At 24.5% G+C, this 22,149-nt stretch overlaps 1 protein-coding gene across 1 annotated transcript; it reads right to left on the reverse strand.

Annotated features, from left to right (window-relative positions):
- Positions 1 to 1,878: 1,878 nt before the first annotated feature.
- LOC142229422 (tubulin alpha-1 chain-like) lies at positions 1,879 to 13,397 on the reverse strand. Its single transcript, XM_075299986.1, has 3 exons — positions 13,274 to 13,397; positions 8,692 to 9,216; positions 1,879 to 2,866 (listed from the first exon to the last, which is right to left on the reverse strand). Exons 1-3 carry the CDS (start codon positions 13,274 to 13,276, stop codon positions 2,039 to 2,041), a joined length of 1,356 nt encoding a protein of 451 aa, XP_075156101.1. The 5' UTR covers positions 13,277 to 13,397; the 3' UTR covers positions 1,879 to 2,038.
- Positions 13,398 to 22,149: the final 8,752 nt, after the last annotated feature.

A 22,149-nucleotide genomic window follows, 5' to 3' on the forward strand; every position in this document is an offset into this window, starting at 1 on the left:
AAATTTTTTCAAAATTTTCTTTCTATAGAAAATTTGGTCAAAATTTTATTTCTATAGAAAATTGGAGTACCTCTTATTTGAAAATAAATGTTTTGCAAAATTTAACAAAGCATCAAGAATTCTACCAATCTACCAAGCAGTAAAAATCGACATGTTTTGGTAGAATTATACCAACTTGGGCAAACGTAAATAGGCTCGTGGCATGTTCCACCATGTATGCACTCAGTAAAGAAATTAAATTTTGTCAAAATTTTATTTCTATGGAATCTTTTGTCCAAATTATATTTCTACAGATATTTTATCCGAATCATATTTCTATAGAATATTTTGTCAAAATTTTATTTCTATAAAAATTGAAGAAAACTTTGTCCAAATTTTATTGCAATAGAAAATTTTGTAAAAATTTTATTTCTATAGAAAATTTTGTCAAAATATTTTTGCTATGGAAAATGTTGTGAAAATTGTATTTCTATAGAAAAGTTTCCCAACATTTTATTTCTATAGAAAATTATGTCAACATTTTAATTCTATAGAAAATGTCCCCCAAATTTTATTTCTATAGAAAATTTTGTCAAAATATTATTTCTATAGAAAATGTTTGTCAGAATTTTATTTCTATAGAAAATTTTCTCAAAATGTTAATTCTATTAAAAAATGTTTATTTCTATAGAAAATTTCTCAAAATTTTATTTCTATAGAAAATTTTCTCAAAATTTTATTTCTGTAGAAAATTTTGTCAAAATTGCATTTCTATAAAAAAAAAATTATTTCTATAGAAAATTTTATCAAAATTTTATTTCGGTAGAAAATTTTGTCAAAATTTTATTTATATAGAAAAATTTGTCAACATTTTATTTCCATAGAAATTTTTATCAAAATTTTATTTCCATAGAAATTTTCATCAAAATTTTATTTCTATAGAAAAATTTTTCAAAATTTTATTTCTATAGAAAATGTTTGTCAAAATTTTATTTCTATAAAAATTTGTTTAAAAATTTTATTGCTGTAGAAAATGTTTGTCAACATTTTATAACTATAGAAAAATTTTTCAAAATTTTATTTCTATAGAAAATGTTTGTCAAAATTTTATTTCTATAGAAAATGTTTGTCAAAATTTTATTTCTATAGAAAATTTTGTCAAAATTTTATTACTATAGAACATTTTATTACGATAGAAACTGTTTGACAACATTTTATTACTATAGAAAATTTTGTCATAATATATTTCTTTAGACCAACCATGGTTAGGCAAGGAAGAGTGGCAGATCGATATTTCAGACTCACTGAGTCCATTGTGATACCAAGTGGTGAACTTCTGACTTATAATTGAGTGCTGTCTATGTTTGGCTTAATGATAACGGTCCTCCTTTTTATAGCTGAGACCGAATGGCGTGACACATTAGGGTGGAATCCCTTAGAGAAACTTTGAAACTCTAAGACATGTCATCAGCATTATTGAGAGGGGATAACTCACCGCTGAAAAGCTTTTTGGTGTTTAACTCATAACCCTCTCAACTTTGGCTCCTCTCAACCATCTATCGGTGGAACAATTACAGTGAAACCTCTCAAACTTGGACACTCTGAAAACCGGACACCTCCCAAATGTGGACAATTGTCTGGGGACGTTTTCTATATTAACACATTAAAATTAACCTCTCATAATTGGACACCTCCCAAATGTGGACAAAATTTAGGCCACAGTGGGTGTCCACCTTTCAGATGTTTCACTGTATTTCCCTCTGATATCTATTCAAGGTTAACGCACTTGTAGCGTTGAACTTGCTCTAAAATTTTAAAGGGCCTTATTGAGCATAAAAACATTTTCGATTTGTATAACACCCCCAAAATACTAGATAATTAATAAAAGACATAAACAAATTTTAGTTGAGATTATTTTTGTTTATTTTTGTAAGATTTTTTAATAAGGTTGGTTGATTGTAGTTGTAGCAAACGGAAAGTTTTTTTTTTTTAAACGAGTTATTCGAGTAACATGCAGGTGCTGGTCGGTGGTTGGGGATCTTAAGCTGCCATTTGTCATTTAAAATTCATCACATCCCTCGGGTACATAGCCATCTCCAGAATCAATGCCAACTTCTTCATAATCTTTTTCCAAAGCAGCCAAATCTTCACGGGCTTCAGAAAATTCACCCTCTTCCATACCCTCACCAACATACCAATGGACAAAAGCACGCTTGGCATACATCAAATCGAATTTATGGTCCAATCTGGCCCAAGCCTCAGCAATGGCTGTGGTATTGGACAACATGCAAACGGCCCTTTGGACCTTGGCCAAATCACCACCAGGCACAACAGTGGGTGGTTGATAGTTGATGCCAACCTTGAAGCCAGTGGGACACCAGTCCACAAACTGAATGGAACGCTTGGTCTTTATGGTAGCAATGGCAGCATTCACGTCTTTGGGCACCACATCACCACGGTACAACATACAACAGGCCATATACTTGCCACGACGTGGATCACATTTTACCATTTGATTGGCTGGTTCGAAGCAAGCATTGGTGATCTCAGCCACCGACAATTGCTCATGGTAGGCCTTCTCGGCCGAAATGACTGGAGCATATGTGGCCAGAGGGAAATGAATTCTTGGATATGGCACCAAATTCGTTTGGAATTCGGTCAAATCCACATTGAGGGCACCATCGAAGCGTAACGAGGCTGTGATCGATGAAACGATTTGTCCAATTAAACGATTCAAATTTGTATAGCTGGGGCGATCGATATCCAAGTTGCGACGGCATATGTCATAGATGGCCTCGTTGTCAACCATAAAAGCACAATCGGAGTGTTCCAAAGTGGTGTGGGTAGTTAAAATTGAATTGTATGGCTCAACAACTGCAGTGGAGACCTAAAACGAAACGACACATTAGACTCACTGGTAGCCATTGATTGACAAAAGGAAATTGTTGTGAATTAATTGGATTAATGACGGAAATACTCTGAAGATATCTGTGGGGAAGATGTACTGGGTTTTGCTAAAGGGGGCATGGGTATCGATTATGAGTCTCACCTCACTTAATGGGGATGTAAGCGAAAGAGTGTGGGATTTTGAGTGAAAAAGACCAAAATGATTTTGATGATATTCGAATCCATTAAAATGGTTCATTAATTAAATTGTTCTTCCGTTTCAATTAATTGTTTGTATATATGGAATGGAAGAATTTATTTTTTTATATATTTTACCATTTATATTTTTATTTGATTTTAAACATATGGTAGATTTGCTAACATGTCTGTACCCCATAGATGGTTTTGTTTTTCTACAATAATTTAAATTAATAATGCAATGGAAGAATTTATTTTTTTATATGTATATTTTACCATCTGTGTTTTTATTTATTTATTTTTATTAGATTACACCCAAAGAAAGGTGAATCGAACATGAGGGAAAATGTTGAATCAAGAATATTTTTAATTAATTATTAACACTGAAAAAATAAGAAATTTTGATTTTATTCGATCTTTAATTATTTTATTTTCTATTTAACTGGAAAAAAATATTAACGCACTCAAACAAAACAGAAAATGAACCCTATATTTCACTAAAGCCAATTTAACTCTATTATAGTTCTTGGAATTATTATGCTGTGAGAAAGTTTTCTTGACTTTAAAAATTTCTTGTTAATTAACTAAAAAAGAGGAAATAACTATACACAAATGAAGCATAAAGATTTACTAAATACGTGTCCTCCGAAAAATTATATAATATGCAAAGTGGTAAAAAAAGAACATCTGCCCACACTTTTTTTTTCAAAAAAAAAAATATATATATGTTTTTTTAAATAGTTTTTTTTTTTAAAGTGGTTCTTTGAAAAAAAAAAATAGTGTGTGTGTGTTTTTTTAATAGTGTTTGCGGTGCCAATTAAATTAAGTTTTTATTTATATCTGATTTTAGTAGAGAATAGAGATATGTTTACACTACACAGCTTTTTTTTACCAACATTACTTTCATTTCTGGTAAATATTATTTTGAATTTTTGGTCAAAACTTTGATTTTTATTTTTGACTGCAGATTACTCAGTATTACAACAATTTTTCGCAAAAAAACAAATTTTTAGAAATATTGCTATGATATATTAAATACAACAAACTTAATTTCATAGAATTTTGTCAAAATTTTAAGACGTAAGAATTTTTTTCTGGGTGTATCTTAAAAGATACAATTCACAAGGGTTAAAAGTTGTAATTTTTTTCCACTAATTCGCCTATCTTGAAATTCGTATGACACTAAAGACATTTTTGAAATTTTGAACTCCAATTTTTTTCCTTCACACTAAGAAATTTACTTTTACAAGAAAAAAAATAATTATATCTAATAATTTTTTTTTTGAATTTGTCGAAAAATATTTACTTATTTTTGTGATATTGGCGTGACATCTGAGTTTATTAAAAATTTCTAAAATTAATCATTTTTTTCTAAATCAACCAACATATTTCCTTCTTGGTGGAGTTACTTTTTTTGAGTTTGTGATATTAATGATTATGCAACATTAATTTTAAATTACACAATTTACACAATATTAAGGACAAATTTCCTTAAAATAATAAAAATTTAATTAAAAAAAGTTTATAAACTTTGCTTCAAAAAATGTTTGCCATTAAAATTAGGACATACATCTGGGAAATATGCGTCCTTTCGTTAAAGTCGTATGTCTGTGAAATAAGGCAAAATTTCCGTAAAGTAAGGAAAACAATTTTGATTTAAAGAAATCACCCCTAAATTAAACTGAAATATTGAATAAATTAACTGAAATATTGGATCTTTAGATTTAAGATAAAAACGCTTGAAATATAGGCTAAGACTTATTTCAGTGATTTAGCATTTTTGGTTTAGTTTTTTTTTTAATAAAGAATTTTTTTTTCACTTTGAGTATCCGCTATAATTTTTAAACTGGCTTTATTAATATGGAGCGAAATGTGAAGGAAAATTCGATAAAGTACTAAGGTCACTAACAGTTGTCTGTATTTTGAAGAAGCCACAAAATTGTATTTATGATTTATCAGACGATAGATATGTATTAGAAATATAGGAAAATTGGAGTAATTTTCACAAGTTTTCGACTTAGCAGTGGTGATTTTACAAGGAAAACTTCGGTATTTTGGCATTTTTTGCCAAAACCAAAAAAACATATATATGGGAGCTATATCTAGATCTTAACCGATTTCAACCAAATTTGACACGCATAGTTACAATGTTAATTCTACACCTTGTGCAAAATTTCACGTAAATCGGAATACAAATTTGCTTTTGTTGTCATATGACTGTAAATCGAGCTAAGGATATATATGGGAGCTATATGTAAATCTGAAACGATTTCAAACAAAATTGGCATGCACATCGATAACGTTAATTTACTCCCTACGCCAACTTTAAAGCAAACCAGGGTAAAACTCTAGACCTAGACTTTGATTACAAAAATGTATTCACAGACAGACGGACATAGGACATGGATAGATCGACTACGGAGCGCGGTTGCCACAGTTGGTAGAAACCAACCTTAAATAGTAGACATTTTACTGTTAGGTAGATTAGTAGAATTTTTTATGTTTTGTTAGGTTTTGCAAAGAGAAGAAATAAAATTTTGACAAAATTTGCTATAAAAATAAAATTTTGACAAAATTTGCTATAAAAATAAAATTTTGACAAAATTTTCTATATAAATAACATTTTGACAAAATTTTCTACAGAAATAAAATTTTGACAAAATTTTCTATAGAAATGAAATTTAGACAAAATTTGCTATAGAAATAAAATTTTCTATACAAATAAAATTTTGACAAACTTTTCTATAGAAATAAAATTTTGACAAAATTTTCTATAGAAATGAAATTTAGACAAAATTTTCCTTAGAAATAAAATTTTGACAAAATTTTCTTTACAAATAAAATTTTGATAAAATTTTCTATAGAAATAAAATTTTGACAAAATCCTCAATAGAAATAAAATTTTGACATAATTTTCTATAGAAATAAAATATTGACATAATTTTCTATAGAAATAAAATTTTGACATAATTTTCTATAGAAATAAAATTTTGACAAAATTTTCTATAGAAATAAAATTTTGCCAACATTTTCTACAGAAATAAAATTTTTACAAAATTTTCTATAGAAATAACATTTTGACCAAATTTTCTATAAAAATAAAATTTTGACATAATTTTCTATAGAAATAAATTTTTGACATAATTTTCTATAGAAATAAATTTTTGACATAATTTTCTATAGAAATTAAAATTTAACAAAATTTTCTATAGAAATAAAATTTTGACAAAATTTTTTATAAAATAAAATTTTGACAAAATTATCTACACAAATAAAATTTTGAAAAAATTTTCTATAGAAATAAAATTTTGACATAATTTTCTATAGAAATAAAATTTTTGAAAAATTTTCTATAGAAATAAAATTTTGACATAATTTTCTATAGAAATAAAATTTTGACAAAATTTTCTATAGAAATAAAATTTTGACAGAATTTTCTATAGAAATAAAATTTTGACAAAATTTTATATAGAAATAAACTTTTGACAAAATTTTCTATAGAAATAAAATTTTGACAAAATTTTCTTTACAAATAAATTTTTGAAAAATTTTCTATAGAAATAAAATTTTGAAAAAAAATTCTATAGAAATGAAATTTTGACAAAATTTTCTATAGAAATAAAATTTTGAAAAAATGTTCTATAGAAATAAAATTTGACACAAGTTTCTATACAAATAAAATTTTGACAAAATTTTCTACACAAATAAAATTTTCACAAAATTTTCTATAGAAACAAAATTTTGACATAATTTTCTATAGAAATAAAATTTTGAGAAAATTTTATATAGAAATAAAATTTGGACATAATTTTCTGTAGAAATAAAATTTTGACATAATTTTCTATAGAAATAAAATTTTGACAAAATTTTCAGTAGGAATAAAATTTTGACATAATTTTCTATAGAAATAAAATTTTGACAAAATTTTCAATAGGAATAAAATTTTGAAAAAAAATTTCTATAGAAATAAAATTTTGAAAAAAAATTCTATAGAAATAAAATTTTGACAAAATTTTCTGTAGAAATAAAATTTTGAAGAAATGTTCTATAGAAATAAAATTTTGAAAAAATTTCTAAAGAAATAAAATTTTGACATAATTTTCTATAGAAATAAAATTTTCACAAAATTTTCTTAAGAAATAAAATTTTGACATAATTTTCTATAGAAATAAAATTTTGACAAAATTTTCTATAGAAATAAAATTTTGACAAAATTTTCTATAGAAATAAAATTTTGACAAAATTTTCTTTAGAAATAAAATTTTGACAAAATTTTCTATAGAAATAAAATTTTTCCATTTGTTTTGTTTTGTTATTGTTGGTTTTGTTCTTTAAGCATTGTAGAAATAAAATTTTTTGACAAAATTTTCTGTAGAAATAAAATTTTGAAGAAATGTTCTATAGAAATAAAATTTTGAAAAAAATTTCTATAGAAATAAAATTTTGACAAAATTTTCTATAGAAATAAAATTTTCACAAAATTTTCTAAAGAAATAAAATTTTCACAAAATTTTCTAAAGAAATAAAATTTTGACATAATTTTCTAGAGAAATAAAATTTTGACAAAATTTTCTATAGAAATAAAATTTTGACAAAATTTTCTATAGAAATAAAATTTTGACAAAATTTTCTTTAGAAATAAAATTTTGACAAAATTTTCTAAAGAAATAAAATTTTGACATAATTTTCTATAGAAATAAAATTTTGACAAATTTTTCTATAGAAATAAAATTTTGACAAAATTTTCTATAGATATAAAATTTTGACAAAATTTTCTATAGACATAAAAGTTTGACAAAATGTTCTATAGAAATAAAATTTTAACAAAATTTTCTATAGAAATAAAATAAAATAATTGCGAAATCCAGAAGTATTTCTTCTTGGGCATATAGACACCGAAATTTTTAATCGATTGTCCTGATGTTTTAAATCTAGAGGTATATTATTATATGGGAAGGGTTTTTATATAATTAACGAATTAACTTCTTGAGGTAAAGAAGATTCATAGACCGTCCGAACTGCACAATACTTGAAGTAAAATTTCCCGAAGTTACATCTCGTGCTTATTCGAGTAATGGGGGGTAAAATTCTATAGAACTTCAATTTCAAATCATATTTCATTGGATTTTCTTGCTCGCTTAGACGAGATAGTTAAAATTCCTTTAAAACTCCAACAAACCTGAACCGATCTACTTGTGGGGGGGGGGGGGGGTATCTCCACCTACAATTCTATATATTTTTTTCAATTATTAAGGAGCCACCGTGGTGCAATGGTTAGCATGTCAAAACTTGGTTCAATCCCAGTTGTATACAAAAAGGGCGTGCACCACATTGACCTTAGGATATTTAAAAATATATGCCAAAATTTGCTAAACATTTTAGCTGTGGGACTAAAATGTGATTTGTTTGAAATTTCCTTATGATCGAACCATGGGGAAACTTATTCTCGGACAGACGGACGGACTAAATTTTAAGAATAGTTAAATAGCTTTGCTTAAGCAATAGGGGTCTTTCGTAACATATTGTGCACAAATTTATAATTTATCTACCAAACAATTTTCTACCCCTCTTCTATTTGAAAAAATTTCAATAGAATTATTTCTCTCTCTCTCAAAACAAAAAACTTACCTGAGGTGCTGGATAAATTGAAAATTCCAATTTGGATTTTTTGCCATAATCCACCGACAGACGTTCCATAAGCAGAGATGTAAAACCACTTCCGGTACCACCACCAAACGAATGGAATACTAAAAATCCTTGTAACCCTGTACACTGATCGGCCAATTTACGTATGCGATCCAAAACTAAATCAACAATTTCCTTGCCAATTGTATAATGACCACGAGCATAATTATTGGCAGCATCTTCCTTGCCGGTAATCAGCTGTTCGGGATGGAATAATTGGCGATAGGTACCAGTACGAACTTCATCGACAACGGTAGGTTCTAAATCGACGAAAACAGCGCGTGGCACATGTTTGCCCGAACCACTTTCACTGAAGAAGGTATTGAATGAGTCATCACCACCGCCGACGGTTTTGTCCGATGGCATTTGACCATCGGGTTGGATACCATGCTCCAGGCAATACAATTCCCAACAGGCATTACCAATCTGGACACCAGCTTGGCCAATATGTACTGAAATGCACTCCCTCTGAAAACAGGCAACGAAAAATTATTTAAATTAAATTAATGTGCACTGAAATAAAAAAATATCAAAGAGAACAATATCCTGGGCAAAAAAAAATGAACTACTGCATTAAAAAACTAAATTAATGTACACTGAAAAAAACCAGAGAAGTATTTTAGAGTAAAATTATCTACTCTGTTGAGAAATTTAAGTATATATTGTCTTTACATTTTAAATTAATTTTAAATTTTATTAAAAAGCAATTAATTAAATTATTTTCTTTTTAATTTACGATTTATTCGTTAAAAAATAATTATCTTTTTTATATTAATTAAATATAATTTGAAAAAGATATAATAATATTAAAAAAATATTATTTTTATTTACGATTTATTCGTTAAAAAAATAATTATCTTTTTATATTAATTAAATATAATTTTAAAAAATATTAAATAATATTAAGAAATTATTTTTTTAAATTTACGATTTATTCGTTAAAAAATAATAATCTTTTTTATATTAATTAAATATAATTTAAAAAATGTAATAATATTAAATAATATTAAAAAAAATAACTTTTTTAAATTACGATTTATTCGTTAAAAATAATTATTTTTTATATTAATTAAATATAATTTAAAAAAAATATAATTATATTAAATATTATTTAAAAAAAATATTTTCAGAGTAAAAGTAACTACAACATTGAAAAATTGAACTATCTATGGTTCTTTTAAATTTAGATTATTTTAAAATTTATGATTATACTTTTCGTTAAAGCAAATCCTAATTAAGTTTACAAAACAAAATTTTTAATATACGACTTTTTTCGTTAAAATAATTAAATAATTAAAATAATAAAAAAAAAATTAAATTTATTTTTAAATTCAAAATTAATTAAATACAATTCATATTATTTGAAGACCTAAATCTTTGTCTTGAGAAGTATGACATAGTGGGCCAAGGATTTTGAAAACGTATGTTTTTCCGTTAAAGAAAAAAATATCAATTAAAAATAACTAAGATTAAAAAACAATAGAAGAGTCGGAGTACAATTATATATGTTTTTTAATTTTGAATTTTTTTGCATTTACGATTATTCTTTTCGTTAAAGGATAAATTAATAAGGTTTCAAAAATATGTGTGTTTTTAAATTAAAAAAAAATAATTGAAACAACCTAATATATTCGAAATTAATTTTTTATTATTTTTAAATTTAATTAAATTTAAAATTATTTGCATATAAGCCGACAAATAAAAAATACATATTTTCTGAGTAAAATTAACTACAGCATTGAAAATTTTGGAATATTTTTAATTAAAGTAATTAATTTCTTTAATTTATTTTTTAGTTTTAAATTAAAAATTATTACGGTTAAAAAAGAAGTGTTTCAGAATAAATTAACAATTGCATCAGAATTTTTGCCAATATACGTTTTTTTTTAATTTTGATTAATTTTAAATTTTAGATTATTCTTTTTATTAAAGAAAAGTTAAACAAATATTTTTAAATTTACAATTTTTTTTTAAAAATAGAAGAGTCGGAGTATTATATCTGTTTTTTTAATTTTGATTATTTTTGCATTTACGATTATTCTTTTCGTTAAAGGATAAATTAATGAGGTTTCAAAAATGTGTGTATTTTTAAATGTAAGATATTTTCATTAAAAAATAATTGAAACAACCTAATATATTCGAAATTATTATTTTTAAATTTTAAATCATTTACATATAAGCAGACAACTAAAAAAAGACATTTATTTATTTATATAAAATTAACTACAGCATTGAAAAATTGAACGTTATATGGATTTAAAAATTTTGATTATTTTTAAAAAACAATTAAAAATTATTAGTATTGTTTAATTTATTTTTTAGTTTTAAATTTAAAATAAATTTAAAAGAAGCAGATTATTACGATTAAAAAAGAAGTTTTTAAATTAACTACTGCCTCAGAATATTTGACAATATACGTTTTTTTTTAATTTTGTATTAATTTTAAATTTGCGATTGTTCTTTTCATTAAAGAAAAGTTAAACAAATATTTTTAAAATTAAAATATTTTTTTCGTTAAAAAAAATAATTAAAAATAATGAATGCTTTTTAATTTCATTTTTTTTTTTAATCAATTAAATTTTAATACTAAAAGTAAAAAAAAAAAACACACAAAAGATTTTTTTCAGAATAAAATTTAATACAACATTAAAAAATTTAACTATATAGGACTTTTAAAATTTTAATTATTTTTAAATAAATTTATATGGTGTTGAAAAATAAACAAAAATTAATTAATATTTTTAATTTATTTTTTAGTTTTAAATTTAAAATAAATTAAATATAAGCTGATTAATACAATTAAAAAAGAAGTGTTTCATAATAAGTTAACCATCAGCATCAGAATATTTGATAATATACTTTTTTTAATTTAAAAATTAATATTTTTAATTTATTTTTTTAGTTTTAAATTTAAAATAAATTAAATATAAGATTATCAAAGAAGTGTTTCAGAATAAGTTAACCATCAGCACCTAAATATTTCACAATATATATATATATATATATATATATATATATATATATATATATATATATATATATATATATATATATATATATATATATATATATATATATATATATATATATATATATATATATATATATATATATATATATATATATATATATATATATATATATATATATATATATATATATATATATATATTTAATTTGATTAGTTTTAAATTTACGATTATTCGTTTTTTTTAAAGAAAAGTTAAACAAATATTTTAAAATTTACGATTTTTTCGTTTAAAAAATAATTAATAATTTTTAATTTAATTTTTCTTTTTATATTTAAAATTAATTAAATATTATTAATACGATTAAAAAAACCAAGGAAGTATTTTCAGAATACAATTTACTACAACATTGAAAAATTTAACTATATGATTTTTAAAATTTTGTTTATTTTTAAGTAAACGATTATCCCTTTCCTTAAATAAAAATTAAATATGATTAAAAAAGTGGTTTTGAATATACAATTTTTTCTTTAGAAAAATAATAACTAATATTTTTTAATTGGTTTTCCATTTGTAAATTTATAATTTTAAACTAATGAAACCAGTTTTTTTAATCAAAATAAAAATCAATCACAGAAACTAATTGGATCAATTATTCTTTTAATGGGAGCAATTAAGATTTCATGTCCTTGAAATATGGATGCCATTTTTCGGAACACAAAAGGCTCCAAAAAATGAAAATTTTATTATTTTTTTATAACTTAAAGTTTTTCTTATAGTTTACTTAATTGCATGATTTAATTTTTTTGGGGACATTGATGACTAACTTTCTCTTTCTGTTCTTTAGGGTATGAAATTTTTACTTATTTTGGGAGAAAAAATATATAAAAGAGAAAATCTTACTAATAGAAAATACATGCTTTGTAATATAAAAACAAAAAAAAAAAATAATAAAAATTAAATATAGTAAAATTTTTTACTCTTTGTTTTATAATATAAATTAAAAAAAAAACTAAATAATAAAAAATAAAAAATATACTAATTGTACTTATTTTGGGAGAAAAAATATATAAAAAGAAAATCTTACTAATAGAAAATACATGTTTTGTAATATAAAAATATATATATAAAAAATAATAAAAATTAAATGTAATAAAAACGAATTTTTTTATTACATGTTGTACAATATAAATTAAAAAAAAATAAATAAATAATAAAAAATAAAAAATATACTAATTATAACAACAACACTTTTTTCTTATTACAAAGTTTAATTTCGTTCTAAAATTTTTATTTATATTAATTTGCACAATTTTAGTCCTCAAATCAAATAAAATTAAATTTCAAATTGAAAATTTTTTTCCACAGCTTTACAACCACTGGTAACTAATATTTAATTTCATGTTTTTTTTTACTTCTTTGCACATCCAATTTATTTTTTAATAACAGTAAGGATATTTTCCCAATTTTTTGTTTTTTATATTTTTTTATATACAATACCAATTTTGTAGTATATGAGATAGTTTATCCCTTTTGTTAGCCACCACCATTCTTACCATATGCTTTGGAATCACCTAAAAAATTATAATCACGAAACGAGATCACTTAAAATTTAATTCTGTCGCGAGTAGCAAGAAAATCCAAACTTTGTCTGCAATGCAACAAAACTGGAAATCAACTGAGTACATTTTCCTATAAATTCGAGCTTTTTATAATCCAATGAAGATGATATCAAGATGTTGGTAAGTTGTATGTCTTCGTCACCAAATACCAAAAAAGGCAGCAAAGAATAGTTTCCGGCAGAAATTAGATTGGTTGCGACATTAATGATCTCTAATGTAATGATCTCCAATAGAAACCATATGGGCTGTTGAGCTTTTTTACTGACATGTGGCATTATGGGAAAGGGGTTACAGTATGTGATGCATAAAACAAACCAATATACGAAAATTGAGTAAAAACATCATACCTTTTTGGATATGAAAAATAATTCGTTTAAGAAAAACTGTTACGAAGAGAAAAATAACAATAAAATATCAATTTGACAATTACGACAGATGACAATACCATTAAAAACATAATAAAATTTGCTTATGAGTTAGCAACACTGAAAACTCTTTTCTATGGCAACTAAAGATATGTATTTTTATTTAAATTTGACTTTTGTTCAGGGCAGAGTTAATTTTTTAATTCAATTTAATTTTTCTTTTTTTAAATCGTACTGTTACAAACTCATTAAAATAATTTTGAATGATGAGGCTCATTACCACTTTGGTGTCTAAAGCAGTTGACTAGATCGACATTTTCTCGACCCAGACAACAACACTTGCGATGCTATGGTTATGTTAGGTTAGGTTATGTGGCAGCCCGATGTATCAGGCTCACTTAGACTATTCAGTCCATTGTGATACCACAGTGGTGAACTTCCCTCTTATCACTGAGTGCTGCCTGATTCAATGACAAGGGACCTCCTTTTTATAGCCGAGTCCGAACGGCGTTCCACATTCCAGTGAAACCACTTAGAGAAGCTTTGAAAACCTCATAAATGTCACCAGCATTACTGAGGTGGGATAATCCACCGCTCAAAAACTTTTTGGTGTTCGGTCGTAGAAGGAATCGAACCCACGACCTTGTGTATGCAAGGCGGGCATGCTAACCATTGCACCACGGTGGCTACTATAAAAATTATCTAAATTTTAAATTTCTTTGTCATCGAACTGTAAGGAAACCTGTTCTTGGTCCAAATTTAGTTTCCTCCGTTATATACCCAGCAAAACAAAAATTGGAAGTTGTTCTAAAGGCACCACTTTAAAAACACTTCCAAAATTGTCATCCCAAAGATGTTCTTTATTTTAACTACAAAGGAAGTTCTTTTAATTCAATTTTTATACCCTCCACCATAGGATGGGGGGTATATTAACTTTGTCATTCCGTTTGTAACACATCGAAATATTGCTCTAAGACCCCATGAAGTATATACATTCTGGGTCGTGGTGAAATTCTGAGTCGATCTGAGCATGTCCGTCCGTCCGTCTGTTGAAATCACGCTAACTTCCGATCGAAACAAGCTATCGACTTGAAACTTGGCACACGTAGTTGCTATTGATGTAGGTCGAATGGTATTGCAAATGGGCCATATCGGTCCACTTTTACGTATAGCCCCCATATAAACGGACCACCAAATTTGGCTTGCAGACCCTCTAAGAAAAGCAAATTTCATCCGATCCGGCTAAAATTTGGTACATGGTCTTAGTATATGGTCTTTAACAGCCATGCAAAAATTGGTCCACATCGGTCCATAATTATATATAGCCCCCATATAAACCGATCCCCCGATTTGGCTTGCGGAGCCTCTAAGAGAAGCAACTTTCATCCGATCCGACTGAAATTTGGTACATGGTGTTAGTATATGGCATTTAACAACCATGCAAAAATTGGTCCACATCGGTCCATAATTATATATAGCCCCCATATAAACGGGCCCCCAAATTTGGCTTGCAGATCCTCTAAGAGAAGCAAATTTCATCCGATCCGGCTGAAATTCGGTACATGGTGTTAGTATATGGTCTCTAATGACCATGCAAAAATTGGTCCACATCGGTCAATAATTATATATAGCCCCCATATAAACCGATCCCCAGATTTGGCTTGCGGAGCCTCTAAGAGAAGCAAATTTCATCCGATCCGGCTGAAATTTGGTACATGGTGTCAGTATATGGTCTCTAAGAACCATGCAAAAATTGGTCCACATCGGTGCATAATTATATATAGCCCTCATATAAACCGATCACCAGATTTGACCTCCGGAGCCTCTTGGAAGACCAAAATTCATCTGATTCAGTTGATATTTGGTACGTGGTGTTAATATATGGCCTCAAACACCTATGCAAAAATTGGTCGAAGTCGGTCCATAATTATATATAGCCCCCATATAAACCGATCCCCAGATTTGGCTTGCGGAGCCTCTACGACAAGAAAGTTTCATCCGATCCGGCTTAAATTGGGTACATGGTGTTAGAATATGGTCTCTAAAAACCATGCAAAAATTGGTCCACATCGGTCAATAATTATATATAGCCCCCATATAAACCGATCCCGAGATTTGGTTTTGGAGCCTCTTGGAGGAGCAAATTTCATCCGAGTCAGTTGAAATTTGGTACATTGTGGTAGTATATGGCCGTTAACAACCATGCCTAACTAGGTCCATATCGGTCTATAGTTATATATAGCCCTCAGATAAATCGATCCCCAATCACAAAAAAATTGGTCCATATCAAGTTCATAATTGTATATAGCTCCTGTGCAAAAGTCCATATCGATTCGTAATTATTTGTAGACTTACCTACACATACCGTTTTTGTCTAATATATACCACGTATGGACTAACTCACAATTTAGAAAACGATTTAAGATTCCACAACCCAAGTAATTCGATTGTGGATGACAGTCTTTCGTAGAAGTTTCTACGCTATCCATGGTGGAGGGTACATAAGATTCGGCCTGGCCGAACTTACGGCCATATATACTTGTTTTGGACTATAGTCCATATATTTAAAAATCAATAATTACTCGTATAATTTTTTTTTAATTGTAAAAATTTTGTTTCGTAGTTTTATTGTGATATTTCGATTCAAATTGGGCACGAAAGCGTTCTAGTTTGGGGACAAGAGCAAGAAAAATACTAGCAGCACTGCATCCAGTAGAGGTAGATCACTGCCTGGACCTGCATATATATGCTTGAAATATCCCAGTAGTTTATATTGTATTTACGTCACTGATTTGAGCCGTTTTATAGAATGTGATTTTTTCTTAAACGTGGCAACTCTATTCTTTTGTGTATTTGACATATCGAAGTGTTTTACAACAGTCAGCTGATTCGAATACACCACCATTTTTTTTTGCTAATATCTTTCTCTAACATTTTTATACTTTACGGAGGAATACCAAAGCCATAAATCAATCCCCCCTTATATAAAAACCACATTTTTGTTTTCTTGTTACGGTTTATTTTGGGTTTTAATGTTTTTTTATAGGATTTTTTTTTAATGAAAGAGCAAAAGAGATTATAGAACAAAAACTAATACATAAAATACGATTACCATAATTAGAATACACATATATTTCATTATATTGATTATTTATGAGTGATTTTTGTATTTGGTTTATGCATAAATAGAGATCTATGATTTTTATATATATTTTTTTTATTTTATATAGATTTTATTTTGTTTTCTCTTTTTTTAGGTCGATTTATGTTGCTTTTTCTATGATGAATGTAGCTTTGAGATAGAAAAATCATGAAGGTAATGTATGGATTTTTAATTTATTTTTTCTTTTATAAATTATTTAGGAATTTGATGGTGGTATTTGAATCTTTGAAATATATTTTATATATTTTTCTTTGCTATATTTTTTTCTCTGTTATGTATGTATATGATATAGAATATAAATATGCTATAGACTTGTAGACATTTAATATATATTTTTTTATTTTTTTTTTTTCATTATATAAATAAAATATTTTAATATTGATGATTTGAAATATGGATTTCGTTTCACTTTCGTTTATTTTGTTTTTATATATTTTTCCATATATATTTATATTTTGTTTATTCATAGATATTTATTCTTATCTTTGTTTCGATTTTAAATATATTTTTCAATTTGTTTTGGTTTTAGGAAATTGTGTATGTGTTTTTTATTTTGTTTGTTTAGTAGGACACATGGTTGTATTTTTTTTTTGTATGATTTATTTCAATGGAACGAACATAGATTTTTGTTGCTGTTGTTGTTATTGTAGGTATTTATGTTTTAGCTTTTTCTATAATAATTAATTATTTTGTAATATGATGATATTTATTAGTTTCTATATTTTAAAGATTTATGAAAATAACGAATATAAATATTTAAAAATTAAATTTATTATAGGTTTCTTTAAAGTAAAAGAAAATGGAAACAGCTGATTAGAAACAGCTGATAAAAACAGTTGATTTGTTAAATCAGCTGATTAGAGCTGGTTTCTTAAATCAGCTGATCAGAGCTGATTTGTTAAATCAGCTGATTAGAGCTGATTTAAAAAATAAATAAAAACTGCTAATTTATTAAATCAGCTGATTTAAAAAAATAAGAAAAGCTGATTTGTTAAATCAGCTGATTAGAGCTGATTTAAAATAAATTTAATTGAATAAAACTAAATCAGCTGTTTTATAGTTTATATATAGATATAGAGTATGTAACATATATTTAAAAATAAAATTTAGCAAAAATATTTCCTAAGTAAAAAAGAAAAAAAAAAACAGCTGATATGTTATATCAACTTTTAAGCAAAGGTCCTGGCAATACGACCTATTGTGATTTTAATTTTTTGCATAAAATAAATATATTAATTAGCAGAAGATTTTAGTTGAAAAGAAGCTTTTCGTTTTTATATAAACAAAAAGCAAGGTTATTAAAAAAAAATAAATATTCGGATTTAATATAAAGAAAAATCTATGATATTATATAAATATGGCAACTAGCCAAACCCTGATTTGCCTTTAAGTGCCTTGTATTTATTTGGCTGTGTCTTTTCGAGGGGGTTTAGCAAAGTTTAAAACCTTCGATTGTTTATATTTATTTTATGTTTTTAATTTATTTTTATTAAAAATAAATAAATATTGTAAATAAAAAATATATTATTAATTTTTTTTTCATAAAATTTTATTTTATATTAAAGAAAAAATATTTAATTTTTTTATATAATTTATTTCTGTTCTTTGAGTCATAGTATAAAAATAATATATATGTTTTGTATGTATTAATAATTTTCTCTATATATTTATATAAATATTATCTTAATGGCATGCAATGTGAGCTCTAGACTTTTGGAGTGACCAGATCATATTTTTAACATTAAACGATATATTTTTCACTTGCTACCCGCATGTTTTATATCGTAAATGTTTCCTTTATATATATGTATATATTAATTTAAATTTATTTTGCTTTTTTCTCTCCCAATGCATTGTTATATAAAATTTATATTTTTATATATATGTATTTTCTTTTTGTTTGTTTTACTTTTAGTATAAGTCTTTGAGTCGTTTGTTTTGTGTTGTTTTTTTTTCGTTTTTTGTTTTTAAGCCTAGGGAGATACATTTGGCCAATATATGCTCTATATATATATATATTTGCTTTGTATATATATTATCTCTTTTTTTATATATTTTCTAAAACTTCACACAACCATTTGGCAATATCGTAAATTTTTTTTATTATGACTGGTCAACTCATTGGCCTAAAACTCCCCATACCTGTATATATATTTATGCTTTTAGCAATTATTTAAAACCATTTATAATTTTTTATAAGTAATATTTAATATATATTGTATTTTTTATATTTTTTGTTTTTTTAATAAAATGAAGTTTTTCAATATTTATTTCTTATTTAATGTACTGAGTTAGCATTAAGATGGATAGTTAATTATACTGGTGATAGAGATGGCGAAGTGGGATTTTTAATTCCCAAATTTAATTGGAATTTTTTGGGGAAAAGAACTTTATAAAATATTTTAAGGAATTTTTTCAGCTTTTTCTAGACTACTGATTAACAATTTGTAGAAAATTTTCTTAAAATTTTATTTCTATCGAAAATGTTGCTTCTATAGAAAATTTTATTAAAATTTTATTTCTATAAAAACTTTTCTCAAAATTTTATTTCTCTAGAAAATTTTGTCAAAATTTTGTTTCTATAGAAAATTTTGTCAAAATTTTATTTCTATAGAAAATTTGTAAAAACTTTATTTCTATAGAAAACTTTGTCAAAATTTTATTTCTATAGAAAATTTTATTTCTGCAGAAACTTTTGTCAAAATTTTATTTCTACAGAAAATTTCAGTTTTATACAAATATTTATTTATTTTGTCAAAATTTTATTTCTCTAGAAAATTTTATTTCTATATAATAGTTGGTCAAAACTTTATTTCTATAGACATTTTTCTCAAAATGTTATTTTTAATTTTATTTATGTAAAACATTTTGTCAAAATTTTATTTCTATAGAAAATTTTGTGAAAATTTTATTTCTAACATATAGAAAATTTTATTTCTGTATAAAATGTTGTCAGAATTTTATTGCTATAGAAATTTTTTTCAAAATTTTATTTCTACATAAATTTTGTCAAAATTTTATTTCTTTAGGAAATTTTGTCAAAATTTTGTTTCTATAGAAAATTTTTACAAAATTTTATTTCTATAGAAAATTTTTTCAAAATTTTATTTCTATAGAAAATTTTGTCAAAATTTTATTTCTATAGAAAATTTTGTAAAAATTTTAATTCTATATAAAATTTTATTTCTGCAGAAACTTTTGTCAAAATTTTATTTCTGTAGACAATTTTGTCAAAATTTTATTTCTATAGAAAATTTTGTCACAATTTTGTTTCTATAGAAAATTTTGTCAAAACTTTATTTCTAGAGAAATTTTTGTCAACCTTTAATTTTTATAGACAGTTTTCACCAAGTTTTATTTCTGTAGAAAACTTTGTCAACATATTATTTCTATAGACAATTTTTTCAAAATTTTATTTCTATAGAAAATTTTGTCAAAATTTTATTTCTATAGAAAATTTTGTCAAAATTTTATCTATATAGAAAATTTTGTCAAAATTTTATTTCTATAGAAAATTTTGTCAAAATTTTATTTCTATAGAAAAATTTATCAAAATTTTATTTCTATAGAAAATTTCGTCAAAACTTTATTTCTATAGAAAGTTTTGTCCAAATTTGATTTCTATAGAAATTTTGTCAAAAGTTTATTTCTATAGAAAATTTTCTTTAAATGTTATTTCTAAAGAAGATTTTTTTGAGAATTTTATTTCTGTAGAAAATTTTGTAAAAATTTTATTTCTATAGAAAATTTTTGCATAGTTTTATCTATAGGAAATTTTTGCAAAGTTTTATTTCTATAGACAATTTTGTTAGAATTTTATTTCTGTAGACAATTTTGTCAAAATTTTATTTCTATAGAAAATTTTGTCACAGTTTGGTTTCTATAGAAAATTTTGTCAAAACTTTATTTCTAGAGAAATTTTTGTCAACCTTTAATTTTTATAGACAGTTTTCACCAAGTTTTATTTCTTTTGAAAACTTTGTCACAATTTTATTTCTATAGAAAATTTTTGCAAAGTTTTATTTCTGTAGACAATTTTGTCAAAATTTTGCTTCCATAGAAAATTTTGCAAAATTTTGTTTCTATAAACAATTTTGTCAAAACTTTATTTCTAGAGAAATTTATGTCAACCTTTAATTTTTATAGACAGTTTTCCCCAAGTTTTATTTTTGTAGAAAACTTTGTCAAAATTGTATTTCTATAGAAAATTTTGTCAAATTTTATTTATATAGTAATTTTTTTTAAAAAATTATTGCTATCGAAAATTTTGTCAAAATTTTATTTCTACAGAAGATTTTGTCAAAATTTTATTTCTATTTTGTCAGAATTTTATTTCTGTGGAAAATTTTGTCAAAATTTTACTTCTATAAAAATTTGTCAAAATTTTATTTCTATAGAAAATTTGTAAAATCTTTATTTCTATAGAAAACTTTGTCAAAATTTTATTTCTATAGAAAATTTTATTTCTGCAGAAACTTTTGTCAAAATTTTATTTCTACAGAAAATTTCAGTTTTATACAAATATTTATCTATTTTGTCAAAATTTTATTTCTCTAGAAAATTTTATTTCTATATAATAGTTGGTCAAAACTTTATTTCTATAGACATTTTTCTCAAAATGTTATTTTTAATTTTATTTATGTAAAACATTTTGTCAAAACTTTATTTCTATAGAAAATTTTGTCAAAATTTCATCTTTATAGAAAATTTTGTGAAAATTTTATTTCTAACATATAGAAAATTTTATTTCTGTATAAAATTTTGTCAGAACTTTATTGCTATAGAAATTTTTTTCAAAATTTTATTTCTATATAAATTTTGTCAAAATTTTGTTTCTATAGAAAATTTTTACAAAATATTATTTCTATAGAAAATTTTTTCAAAATTTTATTTCTATAGAAAATTTTGTCAAAATTTTATTTCTATAGAAAATTTTGTAAAAATTTTAATTCTATATAAAATTTTATTTCTGCAGAAACTTTTGTCAAAATTTTATTTCTGTAGACAATTTTGTCAAAATTTTATTTCTATAGAAAATTTTGTCACAATTTTGTTTCTATTGAAAATTTTGTCAAAACTTTATTTCCAGAGAAATTTTTGTCAACCTTTAATTTTTACAGACAGTTTTCACCAAGTTTTATTTCTTTTGAAAACTTTGTCACAATTTTATTTCTATAGAAAATTTTTGCAAAGTTGTGTTTCTGTAGACAATTTTGTCAAAATTTTGCTTCCATAGAAAATTTTGCAAAATTTTGTTTCTATAAACAATTTTGTCAAAACTT

This window comes from Haematobia irritans, chromosome 3 (genome assembly GCF_050003625.1).
Source record: "Haematobia irritans isolate KBUSLIRL chromosome 3, ASM5000362v1, whole genome shotgun sequence".
Classification (NCBI taxonomy): domain Eukaryota; kingdom Metazoa; phylum Arthropoda; class Insecta; order Diptera; family Muscidae; genus Haematobia; species Haematobia irritans.